Genomic DNA, 17,314 nt, shown 5'->3' with positions numbered 1-17,314 from the left:
ATCACCTGCTCTCTTGTGTTCAAAAGGAAAATTAACCCACTTACTAATTTTGGAATGGAGATATTTAAATAGTAATTTTTTTCTTTCAAAATAAATTTTGCTCATGGAATAAGAGCCTTTAATTTCCATGGGTTAGTAAATATCTTAATATGTGTCGATTCATACTCATCCTCCATGTGTTCTTCCTCTTACTTTGTCAAAGGATAGAAGGAAGAAACTTTCTGAAATCTCACTAACTTTTTTTTTAAAGTACGTGTGTTTACTTTTAGGATAGATTTGACCTTTGGGGAATACAAATTATAAAATATTTTATAGTGACACTATACTGAATGCATATTAGTTTAATGGGTCCTCATTATTAATTTTCCTTTCAAGTCACTAAAAAAAGTAAAGAACTGGGGGGGGGGGAACAAACATTTCTTAAGTAGTTAGGATAATGCTTAGTCCATTAACCCTATCTATTTTGAATATGATAACCACAATGCCATAAGGAACCTTGTGCAATGTTCTTGACTATTCTCTCCTTGCTCTATGATCCCGAGTAAACAGGACGTAAGAGTAAAAAGGCATCAAAAGCAGAAAGAGCTGTTGGAGTGGTGTTTTTGTTCTTAGCTAAATAAGGAACTATAAAGTCTATTGGAAAAATAGACCTTTTATCCTGTCTCTAACATTTAGTAGTGTGCTAGAACTAGCTCAATTTTCCAGAAATCTTGAAAGCTCGTTGTTAAATGTGGCCATCATCAAAAATTAAATTATATAAACTTAAAAGTAAATAAATTATATTAAAAACAAAGTTAATGAATACTCACAACTCACTACTTCCCATTTATTTTACTACATTTTACTTTTACCTGTGCTCTTAACGTTATTTATGTATTCTATATCTGCACGGTGGCAGTGTTCTCTGGTATGATATTGCACATCTCTTCCCAAATTCACGTTCAGTGATGTCCCATTGGTAGCTTCAGATGTCATGGTTGTAGCTTGACATCGGCCATGGTAGAGTACATAAACCACAGACAGCTGCAGACACTACAAATCAGGGCTTTATTTTCCTGGAGAGCCAGTTGCTATACATCTACCAGCACATTGCTGCTAGTGTCATACCGTTTGTTAAGTGCTGCTTATAGAAGATAGAGTACAGTTATTTGCTGATTAGAATGAATGGAAAAAACTAAGAAATTAAACTTGTGGCCTGTCGTAAAGTAAGATTAAAAAGCATATGTAAATATAGGTAAGGAAGTAAAAAATCCTTTCAAAGTCACATTGGCAAAATGAATACTATCTTCTATACATTAAACCCTAAATACACTAACATACATAAATTTACAACGTTAAATAAACTTTTATTTCATTGTCTTAGTAACTTATTTATGTATTTAAATTAAATACTCTGTTTGATAGATATCCAGTAAAATGGGAGCCCATTATCATTGTATTATTTGTTCAGCAACAATCACCAGAAGGACAGATATGCTAGGACATGTTAGGCGCCATGTGAATAAAGGAGAGACTAAATCTACGTATATTGCTGGTAAGTTGAGCAATCTCATTAACATGTTAATAAGTAAATTCTTAAACAATGGTCTAATTATTCTTTTCAGATATCAAGCAGACAAAATACAGTGACTTAACCAAATCATTTAGTTAACTACTAATCTGTCAGGTTTTGTTTTGTTTCTGTGAGACTCCCAACAATATTCAACTGTTCTCAATTTAACAGATATATTTAATATCTGGGATAGATATTAAATATGGGTAGAAAAAAGCAACCGATGTTCAAGTAAATATAGGTATCTTAATGAAAGACTATAGAATTTTATTACGAATGACGGCTCCTGTACCAATAACTGTGTTATACTATATTATCGAAAAACACTGGAAAAAGGAGGTACAGTGATATATAAAGACTCTTTATTATCCTGAGTGATATCGAGTTATTAGTAGCTTGTTAATACTGAAACAGTTCCTTCTCAAGAATTAAGAATTAAGCCCTCCTGCCCTAAGGCATCCATTATATGTAATGAATTAACTTCTCTCTTATACATCTAGAATGGTACTCTGGACCTTCCCTTTAAGAATTGAAAAAAAAAAAGTCACTGAAATAATTATTTGAAGGGCTTAATTTGCTCACAGAACCTGGTTTGAGAAAGGCTGATCTTGTGAGATATGTGACTTGACACTTTGTTGAGTATAGAAAGATATATAACACAACACTAGGAAAGATTACTTTTATTTGGCATTGTAGAAAGGGAAATATGGTTCCCATTTAGCTAACATTCTGATAGTAATGTTATCAAGAAATCCAAACATAGAGAATCTCATTATATTTCCCCCACACATATTACATATGTTTCCTTTCTTAAATATTTAAAATATATTCACACAAACACATCACTGTTTCATTTGGGTTTATAGCTAAATGATTCTAATGTATATTAAATGTAGAATAATTTTTTTACATTAGCTTATAGCTGTTTGAATATAATTTGTGATTTAAAATCATAATTATGAGAAAGTGTTCTGAAGTCAAGCACATTCAGGAAATATAGTGACTCTTAGTCACCCATGCCGGCTAATGGAATGTAACTACACAGAAAGGTTAATTTTCTAATGTTTAAACCACAATAAAATATATTTAGCAACCAACCTATATAAACACAATGTAGTGTTTGATGAGTAATAAATGTATTTTAGGATTTTGTACTATCTTAGGTTGATTATTCTTAACTAGGTATACAGATATATTGATGTGCTAGACAGTTAAGATTTTAAGCTGACAAACTTTAATTCACCAAATGCTTAACTGAATACTACTCTTTTCCAGAGACAGTGCTAGGTAGGTCAGTTTGGGGGAACTTTTTTGCATCCACTCAACTGATTTCATTAACATGAAATATTATAAAGGAAGGTTTTTTTTAATGTATATTGTTTTTGATATTTAGAATTATTTTGTATTTCACTGGAAATCTTTTTTTTTTGTAATTTTAGCTTCTGCTGCCAAACCACCTAATGAAATTTTGAAAGAGGCAGACACAGATGTACAAGTTTGTCCCAACTATTCTGTACCTCAGAAAACAGATTCCTATTTTAATCCCAAAATGAAACTAAATCGGTAAGATAAATTGAAAACAGGGTTATGGGATGTTTCAAATAATTACAGATGTACCTTTTCTTAATCTTTTTGTTTTAATATATTGAAACAAAACTAGGTATAGATTGAAAATCATTTATTTTAGCATTTTCTCAGAATGATTGTTTTCTCTCTTTTATTTTTCTGCCAAACCAATTTCTTTCTCAGAGAGTAAAACAGGTCTAACTTTATATAATTAAATGAACATGTTGGGCAAGTTTGTGGGCAAGTTTTATTTATAAAATCATTATTCATCGTGAATACTTGTTAATAAAACCCAATTCGATTTGTAGTTTAATTTCACAGATTTTTAGTTCTTGTACTGTTAAGTAAGGAATATAATATTAGGTCTCTTTCCAAAATAGTTTGCATAGTAAATAGGAGCCCCATTTGTATTCTTAAAATAAAATCTACAATGATGAAATCATGGTGTCATAAAATTATTTGATTGTTATACTTTCTTCTAGGCAGCTAATATTCTGTACACTGGCTGCTTTGGCTAAGGAACGAAAACCTTTGGAATGTCTAGATGCCTTTGGAGCTACTGGTAAGTAATGAAGCCTTTTTGGAACCCCACTTTATCAGATCTGTACAGTATCTTTTCTTTCCCTTTTTTTTTTCTTGTTGTTTAGCCACTTTGAAAACTAAGGGTTTGTTTATATCATGTGAACCTGAAGAGATTTTTTTCCCAGTTTTTTTGAGAAATAATTGGCATACATCACTGTACAGGTGTACACGTTTGAGGTGTACAGCATGATGATTTGCTTTACGTATATTGTGAAATGATTACCACAATAGGTTCAGCTAACATCCATCATCTCATGTAGATACAATACCATAAGAAGAAAAGAAAGAAGAAAAAATATTTCTCCTTGTGATGAGAACTCTTAGCATTTACCCTCTTAACGTTCCTGTATACCAGTGTTACCTATACATAGTCATCATGTTGTACATTTCATCCCTAGTACTTATTTATATTATAATTGGAAATTTGTGCCTTTTGCCCACCTTCTGGTACAGTATCGTTTCTTAAGAAATTTATATGGATATCATATGTAGCAAAATAGTTTGATATAAAAAAAAAGATCCAAGGTAAATTTTTTTATTATGGAAAATTTTCAAATATATACAGAAGTAGAGCATATAATAAATGAATCCCTTTATATCCATCACTCACTTCAGAAATTACCAATTCATACTCAGTCTTGTATATGTATTCCCATGCACTTTCCCTCATACCTCATTCCTCCATTCTGTATCCCCATTATTTTGAAACAAATCACAGATCATTTCATCCATAAATATTTCAATGGGATATGTAAAAGACAAGGACTTTTTACAATTAAAACCCATATACCATATCACACCTAAAAAATTAAGAATAATTCTTTAATATCATCAAATGTTTAGATATGCCTATTTCATAATTTTTTTAATTCAAATCTGAATCCAAACAAAGACTATATATTTCAGTTGTTTAGTATGTCTCTTAAATCTCTTTTTAATCTATATTACCTTCCATCATTTTGTGTGTATGTGTGATAATTATTTGTTGATATAACAGGTCATTTGCCCTGTAGAGTTTCCCACGGTCTAGATTTTTGCTGATTGCATCACCATGGTTCATATAAGATGAACCATCACATGGTTCCTCTATCTCTCGTATTTCTGTAAATTGGTAGTTGGATCTTCAGGTTTGATCAGATTCAGATAGGATTTTTTTTTTTTGCAAGAACACACATTTACTGCAATCAGTTATCAGTTGGTATATGGTTGTCTCTTTTTTGTGATGCAGTAAATATTGCTTAGTCATTAGGCAGTGGGGTAAGGTGAAATTTTAAAGATTGAGAACATTTTTCCCAAAAGGACTTAACAGTAGAGAAAAGATAATGGAAAAAGTAGAAAATTTCTAAGAAGCCACTTGTACCTAATCCACATCTTACTTCTTAAAGGTTATAGGAGTGTATTCTTGGGAAGTTTGTACCAACAGGATGAAAGCATGACTTAGCTCTCAAGTTCCTCTCCTCAGGGAGAACTAGTGGTTAAAAACATGGACTGTGGAATCAAACTGGCTGCATTCAAATCCCAGCTTTATAACATGGTAGCTGTCTAACCACAGGAAATTTATGCTTCACTTTCCTCATCTATCTAAAGGAGGGTACCCACCATAAAATAATGTGAAGATTAGGTAAATTAATACATGTAAAGAAATTGGAACAGTGTCTGGTATATAGCAAATGCTATAAAAGTACTCAGTATCATCATTATTGTATTATTACCACTTCTACTACCATCATCATCATCATTAGTAATGTCTCTGTAAATATGGTAAAAGTGATGAAGTAGTGATTTTAAGCTGATCACATCCTCTGAGCCAGTTGGATTTTTTTTTTTAATATTTGTTTGTTTATTTGGCTGGGTTGGGTCTTTGTTGCAGCATGCAGCATATTCATTGCGGCATGTGGGATCTTTTGTTGCGGAACTCGTGGTGCGCAGGCTCTTCGTAGTGGCACGCAGACTTCTCTATAGTTGTGACATGCGGGTTTTCTCTTCTCTAGTTGTGGCATGGGCTCCAAAGCACATAGGCTCTGTAGTTTGCGGAACGCAGGCTCTCTAGTAGAGGTGGGTGAGCTCAGTAGTTGTGGTGTGCAGGCTTAGTTGCCCCGCGGCATGTGGGATCTTAGTTCCCCGACCAGGGATCGAACCCACGTCCGCTGCATTGGAAGGCAGATTCTTTACCACTGGACCACCAGGGAAGTCCCACCAGTCGTATTTTAAATTTGAATCAATTTTTACTCCTTTTTCTGCCACTGTCCCCACATACACTCAACCACCGATCTGTTCTAATTTTTCTTTTTTATTATGACTCATACTCCTTTTCCATTCCATATCCACCAATGTAATGATTTTTGGCAATGATATCTCTCCCACCCTGTCTGTCTTGTATGCTATTGCAAACAGCCCTTCCTCTGAAACACTGAATTGATAATGTTACTTCTCAGTCAAAAAAATCATGCATCTTTATTGTCTAAATAGAGTTCAGCTTCTCAGATTGCAATTTAATATCCTCTATAATCTGACCCAATCTACTTTTCCAGATTTATTTCCCAGCATTTTCCCTGACACAACTTCTCTCTCTCTCTCTTTTTACATTCAATAAAATTTATTAAATGTCTATCCTAGACTGGGTACTATATACGTTTCTTGATAGTGGAGTCATTTTTTTTCTTTCTTTTCCTCCAGTTTTATTGAGATATAATCAACATATAACACTGTATAAGTTTTAGATATACAACATAATGATATGTATATATTGTAAAATAATCACCAAAAAAGGTTAACATCCATCACCTCACATAGTTACAGATTTTTTTTTCCATTTTTATGAGAACTTTTACATTCTGCTTTCTTAGTCACTTTCCAATAAACAGTACAGTATCATTAACTATAATCACCCTGCTATACATTATATTCCCAGAACATATTTATCTTATAACTGCAAGTCTGTACCCGTCCATATCCACCCAGTTCTCCCACCCTTCCAGTCTCCACCTCTGGCAGCCACAAATCCGATCTCCATTTCTGTGAGTTTGGTTTTTTTAGATTCCACATGTAAGTTAGATCATACAGTATTTGTCTTTCTCTGATTTATTTCACTTAGCATACTGCCTTCAGGGTCCATCCACATTGTCTGAAATGGCAGGATTGCCTTCTGTTTTATGGCTGAATGGTATTCCACTGGGTGTATATATATATATATATATATATATATACCACATATTCTTTATTCATTCATCCATCTGTGGACACTTAGATTGTGTCCATGTCTTGGCTACTGTAAATAATGATGCAATGAACTACTCTTTTTTTTTACCTGAAATCCCTAAAACTATCATTTAAGTAAGATCTTCTCAGCCTTTTCTTTTTAATGTGCCTTGGTAAACTAAGCTCATAGCAGTCATTTTGCATGTTTCCCCATCTCTGAAACGTGGATAGGGACTTCCCTGGTGGTGCAGTGGTTAAGACTCCACGCTCTCAATGCAGGGGGCCCAGGTTTGACCCCTCGTCCAGGAACTAGATCCCACATGCATGATGCAGCTAAGAGTTCACATGCCACAACTAAGGAGCCCGTGAGCCGTAACTAAGGAGCCTGCCTGCTGCAACTAAGGAGCCTACATGCCACAACTAAGAAGCTGGTGAGCCACAACTAAGGAGCCCACCTGCCACAACTAAGACCCAACGCAACCAAATAAATAAATATAAAATGTGAATATTGGAACTTACTTCACAAACTTGTTATAAGAATAGGAAAATATATGTAAAGACCATGGCACATAGTAAATGCTAACTTTTTACATTTATGAAGCACATGTAGGGAGAAGATGGTTAATACTTCCCGTAAAAAGGGGGTTTTCTACTCCATATTGGCTAGGCTTGTGTCACCATCTCCCACTGTGTAGTAAATGTCCTTTATGACTCAAGTCCAATAGGAATAGAAAGCCTGTGAGAAGGGCCCTCTTGGTCTCAATTCCTCTTGGCCATTTGCTTACACATACAAAGTTGTTCTTTTTCATTCACAATGATGCTGTTGTGCAGTATTTGAAAAGCACTGATCCAGGAAAGTTGTTTTCATATTTTGGTGCATTAGGGTAAACTTCAGCAGGAGGAGTTCCAACTACCCATCTTCCCTTCAAGTACAGTAACTGCACTCTTACTCATATTGTATATTGGGTTTCTCTGTAAGATTTTGTTTCAAAAAAGTATTCCATTGTAAAAAGAAAGAAAAAAAAATCCTACCGAAGCCCAAATAAAGAACATACATGGATATTTTATTTGAACATGGATTATAGAAAAGTTTTTTACAAACTATTAATGGAAATCTGTTGGACACATTTTCTTGTGGTAAATTTTCTTCAGAGGCATTTTAGTGAGAAAGTAGAATAAGAATTACTTATGAAAGTATTAAGATTTTGAAAGAATTGTTTTTGTTATTTATAAAATTATATTCTTTATTATACTACTTTTATTCTTTATTACAATTTAAAAACACATTTTTCCTCCAATTTCTCCCAAGGGATAATGGGATTACAATGGGCAAAACACCTTGGGAATGCAGTCAAGGTTACAATTAATGATTTGAATGAAAACTCTGTGACGTTGATTCAGGAGAACTGCCATTTAAACAAATTGAAAGTGGTAGTGGACAGTAAGGAAAAGGAAGAGAGTGATGATATTCCTGAAGAAGGAGAGGAAAACTTTGGTAATATTAAGGTGACCAAAATGGATGCCAATGTACTGATGCATTTGAGATCTTTTGATTTCATGTAAGTGAAAAAAATTGTGTCACTTTCTAAACTGACTTGGATTTGGCGGGAGAAGGGGTAGGAAGGGGGCCGTTAAAAATTAACATAGTTTGTCACTATTTGTTTATTTAAATTAATAAAGTTTTTTGGCATTGGCCTAAGGAAAGCAGTAAGAACATTTTCTAGCATTTGAAATAAAATGCCTGGGCATGACAATTTCCTCTAAGCCTGATTTATTTTTACATGTCTAACATATCATATGGTCATTTTATTGCTTACTTTAAAAACATAATTATGTATTTAAAATAGATTTATGAAGTCCTTTTGAATCCATGGAATTTTGTCATTAGAAATAATGACAATGGTATTATTTTGGATACTAGTATGATTTTAAATATGTCTGTATTCTTTGTGATTTTAGACACCTAGACCCTTTTGGAACATCTGTGAACTATCTTGATTCTGCATTCAGAAATATAAGAAACCTTGGCATAGTGTCAGTGACTTCTACAGATATCAGTTCTTTATATGCCAAGGCACAACATGTTGCCCGGCGTCACTACGGCTGTAACATTGTCCGAACTGAATATTACAAGGAGCTAGCAGCCAGAATTGTTGTAGCTGCAGTGGCAAGGTACCAAATGGCCAACAGTGTACCTTGTCTGGGTATATGATAAAAAGAAATAATATTACAAGAAGTGTTTATTTCATTCTTTAAAATATGCACGAAATACAAATTCCGTATTCCATATATGTAATCTTGATTTGTTTGGTAATCTTATGTTAGAATTTGATTTAAAAGCTTGTGCCTAAAATAGTTTACTCTTCAATTTAAAATGTTATTAAAATAATTAAAGTACTAAGAAAGAAAATATTGAAAGTTAATTTCAAATCAGTTTATTTCAACAATGTAGGGGACAGCACCATGAAAAGGGAAAGCAAAGCCGGTTTTTAGATTTAGAAACAATCATTTTTTAATGTCCATTTCATCTTTTATTTATGTAGTTTAAAAAAATGATAGCTTATAAACTTGATTCAAATCAATACATACAAAGTTTAAGTTAGTTTAGAACTGTAGAGGGAAAACTAAGTACATAAATGGTGTATCACGTAGAATTTAATCCAAAAGTATATAAAAGTAATAATGGCAAGGACTTTGCTTATTCATTTTTCACTGACTGTTCAGTTCCTGCATGTAGTTAGTACTCAAAAACATATATTGTTTAAAGGAAGCTTTTATAGAAAAAAGTAGATAAAAAGAAAGAAAGATGGTTGTGATGACAAGAAACAAAGTGACACTGAAAACCAGAGAATATTGAGAAGATTTCATAAGGGAAAATGTGTAGTTACTAAAATCCTGCCAAGCATCCTATATATCCTGTGTTTCAATTTGTGTAGAAGTTATAGTAATGATCTTTTAAAATCACTGCTACTAAGAATTGAATTTTCCTTATTTTCCCATAACCCATCCATAGTTTAGTGTCCAAGTTAGTATTGCCAGTATAATGCCAAACAAAGGAAAATGATAAGCTCCCAAAATAACTTTAATAAATTTTTCCAGAGCTGCAGCCCGATGTAACAAAGGCATAGAAGTACTGTTTGCAGTGGCTCTGGAACATTTTGTATTGGTTGTTGTGAGAGTTTTGAGGGGGCCTACTTCTGCAGATGAAACAGCCAAGAAGATTCAGTACCTAATCCATTGTCAGTGGTGTGAAGAGAGAATTTTTCAGAAGGATGGTAATATGGTAGAAGGTAAATTCAAGTTTCTTTTGACTGTATATTCGGTTTAATTTATGTATAAGCCTCCAATGAATAAGCCTTTATCACATCCCTAATTATACATATTGTTGTCCTTTGATTTTAAAGATTACAGTGCTAACTTTATTTCCTATACTGGATTTCCTTTCATCAACAGACAAGACATTCGTGTGAGTTCATTAAAATCATTTACTCATCATAATTTATGCTCTCTAGCCCTGCCCTCTGTTGAAACATCTAGAAATAACTTAGTTTCCACTGTCACTAATTTTAGGAACATTAAGTCAGATTACCTCTTTATCTAGGATGTTTCAAATCATTAATTCTATAAAAATAATTTTCATGTTTCTGACTGAATATAAAAGCCATCAGTTATAAAATTCATTCAGTAAACATTTATTGAGCCTCTACTATATGCCAGGCCTGGGGAATCAAGGAAAAAGATGTGGCTTGTAACCTCATCAAGCTTGTTTCTGTTTTTGTTTTCTGGGACATAGAGTTGCCCATTGTTTTCTGTTAGGTTCTTGGCATTTTTTAAATATGGATTTTTAAGAACTCCTTTATATACTAGAGTTTAACCCTTGTGATATGATACGATAGTTGCAGATATTTTTACTTATTTTGTCACTTGTGTTTGCATCTTTTTTTTTTTTACCTTTTCATGCAGAAATTTTTCATTGTTGCTGTTGTTAAGTTAATCAAACTTTTAATGTACTCTGGATTTTGTCTGTAGTTGGAAAGAGCTTTCCTATCCTATATTATTCAAGGAAGGTTATGTTTCATTGAATAGTTCACCTCTTCACTGATTTGAGACTACCATATTTATCTTATACTAAAATCCCACACGTATTTGAGTTTGTTTCTGGATTTTCTATTCTTTTCCGGTGATTGGATGTTCATATACCTCTATCCCACTGTTTTGATTACAGAAGACTTTTAGTGTTGTTTAATATCTGTTAAGACAATCCCTTCTCATAGCTCTATTTTCAGTGTTCTGACATTGGATCCTTTGTTTTTGCTTAACAAAAAATAAATAAATAAGCCAGTTGGTGGTTTATCTTGATCACATTAAGGAGGATAGAGATATTGTTACAGCTCTGAAGCTTCCTAAGAACCCAGTATGCTTTTCTTTTGTCCAAGAGTTAATACTTTTGCTACAGTGTTAATTGATAGTAGGAATGGAGGGCATCCTGTCATGTTCCTTGTTTTAGTTCCCTCTGGTGCTTTCTGATTCATACTTGAATCTGAGATACCTATCATTTATCATGTTGAGAAAGTAACCTTCATTTACAATTTTACTATGTTTTATCACGATGTTGAATTTTGTCACGTTTTTTCAGCATTTGTGGAGGTGATTATATGGTATTTCCCCTTAGATCTATTAATTTGATTCATTGTAATAAAATTTCCCAATATCAAATCATTCTGACTTTCTAGAATAAACTACTCTGTCAGGAAGTATTCTTTTATTATGGATTCTGTTTACTAACTTTTTAAAGGAGTTCTGTTTCAATATCATAAGTAAGATGGTATATAGTTTTCCTTTTTAGAATAATTTTGGTTGGGCTTTAGAATTAGTTTAAATTCCCTTCAAAAAGAATTTGGAACTTTTACATTTTTTTCAATGCTTGGGAACAGTTTAGCTAGCATCAGAATTATTTGTTCACTAAAGGGTTAATAATATTCACTCAGCTTTTCTAATTTATTTGCATAGAGTTGAGCCAAGTGTTGTCTAATGATTCTCATTTCTTTGATTTCTATGGTTATATTCTCCTTATTTTTTTAAAGTTTTAGTATTTGTCCTTTCTGCCCTTTTCTCTTAACTATATTAGATACTGACTTATCTAGTCTGTTGTTTATTTTCTTAATGTTTACTTTTGTAGTAGCAAATATGTGTATGTTTCTGTAATTTGGATTTATCGGTTTTAAGTAATATACTTTGGCTTTTTGCTAACATAAATGAGGTAATAGCCTGCCATTTTCCATTTTCCCTTCCTAATTTTTGTCCATTATACCATTTTTATATTATTTGTAACATTTATATTCTATTTTGCCAGTATAATTCACACATTAAATATATTCAGTGCTCATCATCAGTGTTCTTGCCATAATTTCTTGAATTATGTGTTGGTTGGTTAAATTTAACTGAGTTTATAGTCAAGAGGGTTCATGGGGAAAATACTCTTTGATTTCTTGCATGTTTAAAGCTCCCTGTTTATAGCTTTATACTTAAAAAGTTTAGAGTTTGAGTGCCTTGTCAAAATTCTTTTATTGTCTTCTATTACTGAATATTATTGTAACTTTTCCTTCTTTTATATGACATAATTATTTTGCCTGGCTTCCCAAAGGAATATTTACTTTTGAAATACTATGTTCTAACCTTATTTTTAGGATATTTCCTAATCATGGCATCCCCTTTCATCATGTAGCTTCAAATATCCTTTCAAGAAAGCTTTCTTAAATATTTTTTAATTCTAAAATTTGTCTTACGTTGTACTATTATGCGTGTGCTCTCTTCAACCTGTTTTCTTTAACTATCATTTTATCTAAAAATATTCATATATATTTATAATTGTTGTATCATCTCTGGCTCTTTTGTCATTATGAAATGTCTGTCTTTATCCCTGATATTTATCTGAAAGCCTATAGTCTGATATTAATACAAATACCACTCTCATAGTTACTATTTGCATAATATATTTTTTATCCTTTTAGTTTTAATCTGTAAGTGTCTTATTAGATCTTGCTTTTTTAATCCAATCTGATTGTTTCTGCCTTTTGATGAGTGTTTAGACCATTCATATTGAATGTAGTTATTAAAATGTTTGGCTTTTCAGCACTTTTACTATTTGTTTTATATGTATCTCATGTTTTCTGTGTTCCTCCTTTGCTGCCTTCATAGTGTTAAATATTTTTTTACTGTGTCATTTAAGTTAATTCCTCTGTTGGTTTCTTAGCTATGTTTTTTCCAGTTATCTTCTTAATGGTTTCTCCAGGGATTATAATATATACCTTTAACTTATCTTGATCTACCTCAGGTTAATACTGACTTAAGACTGGCAAAATGTGGCAACTTTGCTCTAATATAATTCTATTTTTCTCTCACCTCCTGTGCTATTTTTGTCATATGTTAATTACATCTACAGACCCAATCCAATAATACAGTATTATTTTTTAAATCTTACGAGTTTAAAAGAAAATTAAGAAAAGAGACACACACACACATATCTTTCATTGTTACCCACATAATTACCTTTCCAGTACTCTTTATTCCTTCCTTTGGATTCAAATTACTCTGTAAAATTTCCTTTCAACCTGAAAAAACCCCTTTAGTATTTCTTATAGGGTGAGTCTGCTACAACAAATTCTCCTACTTTTTGTTTACCTGAGAATGTCTTTATTTCACCTTCTTTTTTGAAGGATAGTTTTGCTGGATGTAGAATTATTGGTTAATAGTTCTTTTTTTTTCCTCTCAGCATTTCAACTATGTCATTCCAGTGCCTTCTGGCCTCTATTATTTCTGATTAAAAGTCAGCCATTAATTGGGTTTTTTTGTTTTTAATTAATTTATTTATCTATGGCTGCATTGGGTCTTCGTTGCTGTGCATGGGCTTTCTCTAGTTGCAGCGAGCGGGGTTTACTCTTCGTTGTGGTGCGCGGGCTTCTCATTGCAGTGGCTTCTCTTGTTGCGGAGCACGGGCTCTAGACACGCAGGCTTCAGTAGTTGTGGTACGTCGGCTTCAGTAGTTGTGACTCGTGGGCTCTAGAGTGCAGGTTCAGTAGTTGTGGCGCACGGGCTTAGTTGTTCCGTGGCATGTGGGATCTTCCCAGACCAGGGCTCAAACCTACGTCCCCTGCTTTGGCAGGCGGATTCTTAACCACTGCACCACCAGGGAAGTCCCCATTAATTGTATTGTTGTTCCCTCATACTTGATAAGTTATTTTTCTCTTACTGCTTTCAAGATTTTCTGTGTAGCTTTCAGCAGTTTGATTATGATGTGTCTGAGTGAGTCTCTCTGTATTTACCCTACTTGGAATTCAGAGCTTCTTAGGGCCCTAGATAATTGTTTTTTATCAAGTTTGGGGCACTATCTTGCTTCTCCAACCTAAACCTTTATCACTTCAAACTGAAGACAAATATCTTCCGTAATTACTAATCATGGATTAGAGGAGTTATATAATCGTAAGCTGCTTCAAGTAGTTTTCTAACCAATCCCTTTAACAGTTGTCCTAGAGCTACTCTAGTGCCATTCATCCTTGCTTTTTAGGTTCATATAGCCCCTAGGCTATTTCTGCCTTTAATAGCTATTCTCCCCAGTGTGGTTTTTCTTCCAGTAGTATGATCTCACAGCTTGTAGGCTTTCAGAAAGCACTGAATGATTTGGGATGTGTGATGGCTCATCTTATTTTCCAGCGCTATTTAGGAATCTTTCATAAAAATATATTTTCTATCATTTCTAGAGATTTGGAATAAGAAGAGAAGACAGGTTTAAATGCTCAGTCCACCATCCTAATCTTGGTTTCAATGCAACACAATCAGAGGAGTTACAGAATCCACTCTGGCTTTTTAAAATATAGATTTCATAAATATCTTTGATGAAACTTTGATGAAACCCCTGGATAATTGGTTTAGTGCCCTATGGTTTCTTTTCTGTTTTTTCCTAATTCAGTTTTCCTTTATGTAAGAAATAACAGACCTCTTCAGTGTTTAAAAGGGTATCAGTAATGTGAGTTCCCTCAATAAAAAAGAATCTGTGTTTTTTACCTCATACCCCGGTGTTACTGACAGTGTTCCTGCCCTTAAAATTATGAATCAATTCTTTCTTACGTGGAGTTTATTATCCTTTCATATCTCACCATGTGTGTTTTACAGTATCGACAAGTAACTAAACTCAAATACACTCTGTTCAGATTTGATCCTGAATCCATAAAAACCTAACATCTTTCCCTCTCCATCAGAAGTGCTTCATGTTGCTGTATAATTTTGGACTGTTACTACAATGGTTTTTCTTTTTTTTAATATTTTTTTAATTGACATATAGTTGATTTACAGTGTTATGTTTATTTTTGCTGTACAGCAAAGTGACTCAGTTATACACATATATACATTCTTTTTTATATTCTTTTCCATTATGGTCTATCCCAGGGGATTGAATATAGTTCCCTGTGCTATACAGTAGGACCTTGTTGTTTATCCATTCTAAATGTAATAGTTTGCAACTACTAACGCCAAACTCCCAATCCATCCCTCCCCCTCCCCCTAATTAAACATTTTAAAGGATTTTTTACTTAATAAATTGCTATAAAGCAATATGATTTGTTGTCTGCATTTTGTTTGTAATCATACAGGACTCGCAGAGTGTAAATGATTACGTCTTTCAAAAAAGTCAGGTCACTTAGAATTTTTTATGTTTATCAATTTGTAATACATAATTTAAAAAGTCAAGTCATTCCATAAGTCTTATTAATAAAATAATGATATCTGCCCCACTCCCTAAAGTCAACAGCTAAAACCTCATAGCTGTTTCTTCTAATATTTAAAGTCTTTAATGCTTAGTGTCTTCCCTATTTCTAAGTAGCATGCTTATACTGCCTGTAACTTCCTTTCATGGAAGAAGAGTATTCAGCATCTCAAGCCAGCCCAGTCACATGCATGTAGTTCTCCTCTCCAGGGTTGCTTAATCAATATTCAGTGTTTATATTTTTATAAATATAAAAATATTGTTCACAAGTCATATTGGTTATGTATTACTGTGTAACAAATTACTCCAAAACTTAGTGGCTTGAAACAACTTTGTATTATCTCATAGTTTCTCTGAGTCAAGAATCTGGGTATGGTTCAGTTGGGTCCAGTAGCTGAGGGTCTCTCACAAGGACACAGTCAAGGTGTTGGCCAGGGCTGCAATCATCAAGGCCTGACTGAGGAAGGATCTGCTTACAAGCTCATTCACGTGGTTACTGCTTGTCATGCAGTCCTCTTCATACTCACAGCATAGCAGCTCACTTCGTCGGAAGGATTAAGCAAGAACCAGAGAGAGAAAGGAAGAGAAGGAAAGAGAAAAAGAGAGAATATTGCCATATTCTAGTCACTAGAAATGAGTCTCTAGATCCAGTGATCTCACATTCAAGAGGAAGGGATTATAGAAGGGTATGAATGCCAGAGACAGGAATCATTGCTGCCTATCTATCTTAGAAGGCTGCTACAACACAGATGAACCAGTTAATATGCTGTAATAGCATTTCTTTTTTTATACAACTCTTTGCTTACTCTGGAATTAATAATTACTATGTATTTGTCACCTTTTGTGTATATATATTTTTCATAATCCATAATCCAATTTTAGTGTTCCTATGATTTTGGTTAAGAACATCAAGTAATCTTTGGGTTTCATTTCATTCCCTTGGAGACAGTCCTCCTGCTCTAGTTTGGGTTGTTTTCTAGGTCTTCTGAGAGCTGTTGCCCTAGGGCTTCCTTTTAGACCATCATACTGGAAATTTTCTTTGGCTTTCTCCTTCTGACGAATTTCCTATATCTTAAATCTTACGTATTTTCCACTTTTCCTTCTTTACTTTCGCCTTTTGAAACTACACTTTTTCCCATAGCTTCCTGAGAAGGATTGCATGGCCAAGTATAGAAGCCTAGGTTGGAAATCGTTTTTCCTCAGAATGTTTAAGATATTATTCCATTGTCTCTTAGCCTCCAATATTGACAAGTCTGCTATTGTTCTTATATATATGGTCCTTTGTGTTTTTGTCTCTGAGCGCTCCTAAAACATCTCTTCTTAACCCAGTATTCTAAAATAACTTCATTTTGTGTGTGAATTCATCTTTTTAAATTCAATGTGCTGGACAATCTGTGAGCCCTTAAACTTGAGTTCTTCAGTTCTGGTAAATTTTTTTCTATTATTTCTTTGATAATTTTCTTCTCTCTTCCTGGAACTCATTTTAGTTATATGATGGAACTTCTAGATTAATTCTCTAATTTTTTTGTATCTCTACTATTAATTTATTTGGCATTTAGTTCTACTTTATTCCTTGAGTTTTATTTTCCAACTTTCCTGCTTAAATTTCTGTCATACTTGGTTTATTTCCAAGAGTTATTTCATATTTTTTCATTGCC

The 17,314-nt window shown here is 33.4% G+C and overlaps 1 protein-coding gene across 1 annotated transcript in view; it reads left to right on the top strand.

Annotated features, from left to right (window-relative positions):
- Positions 1–17,314, top strand: part of TRMT1L (tRNA methyltransferase 1 like) — a 35,738-nt gene that overhangs the window by 9,805 nt on the left and 8,619 nt on the right. The window contains 6 exon segments of the mRNA XM_032643624.1: positions 1,405–1,534; positions 2,992–3,115; positions 3,601–3,680; positions 8,208–8,457; positions 8,858–9,070; positions 9,998–10,188. Of these exon segments, the coding sequence (XP_032499515.1) occupies positions 1,405–1,534; positions 2,992–3,115; positions 3,601–3,680; positions 8,208–8,457; positions 8,858–9,070; positions 9,998–10,188 (988 nt within the window).

This window comes from Phocoena sinus, chromosome 1, assembly GCF_008692025.1.
Source record: "Phocoena sinus isolate mPhoSin1 chromosome 1, mPhoSin1.pri, whole genome shotgun sequence".
In the NCBI taxonomy this organism is placed as follows: domain Eukaryota; kingdom Metazoa; phylum Chordata; class Mammalia; order Artiodactyla; family Phocoenidae; genus Phocoena; species Phocoena sinus.
The sequence above is the reverse complement of the archived record's forward strand: the minus strand, read 5'-3'. Positions and strand labels throughout refer to the sequence as shown.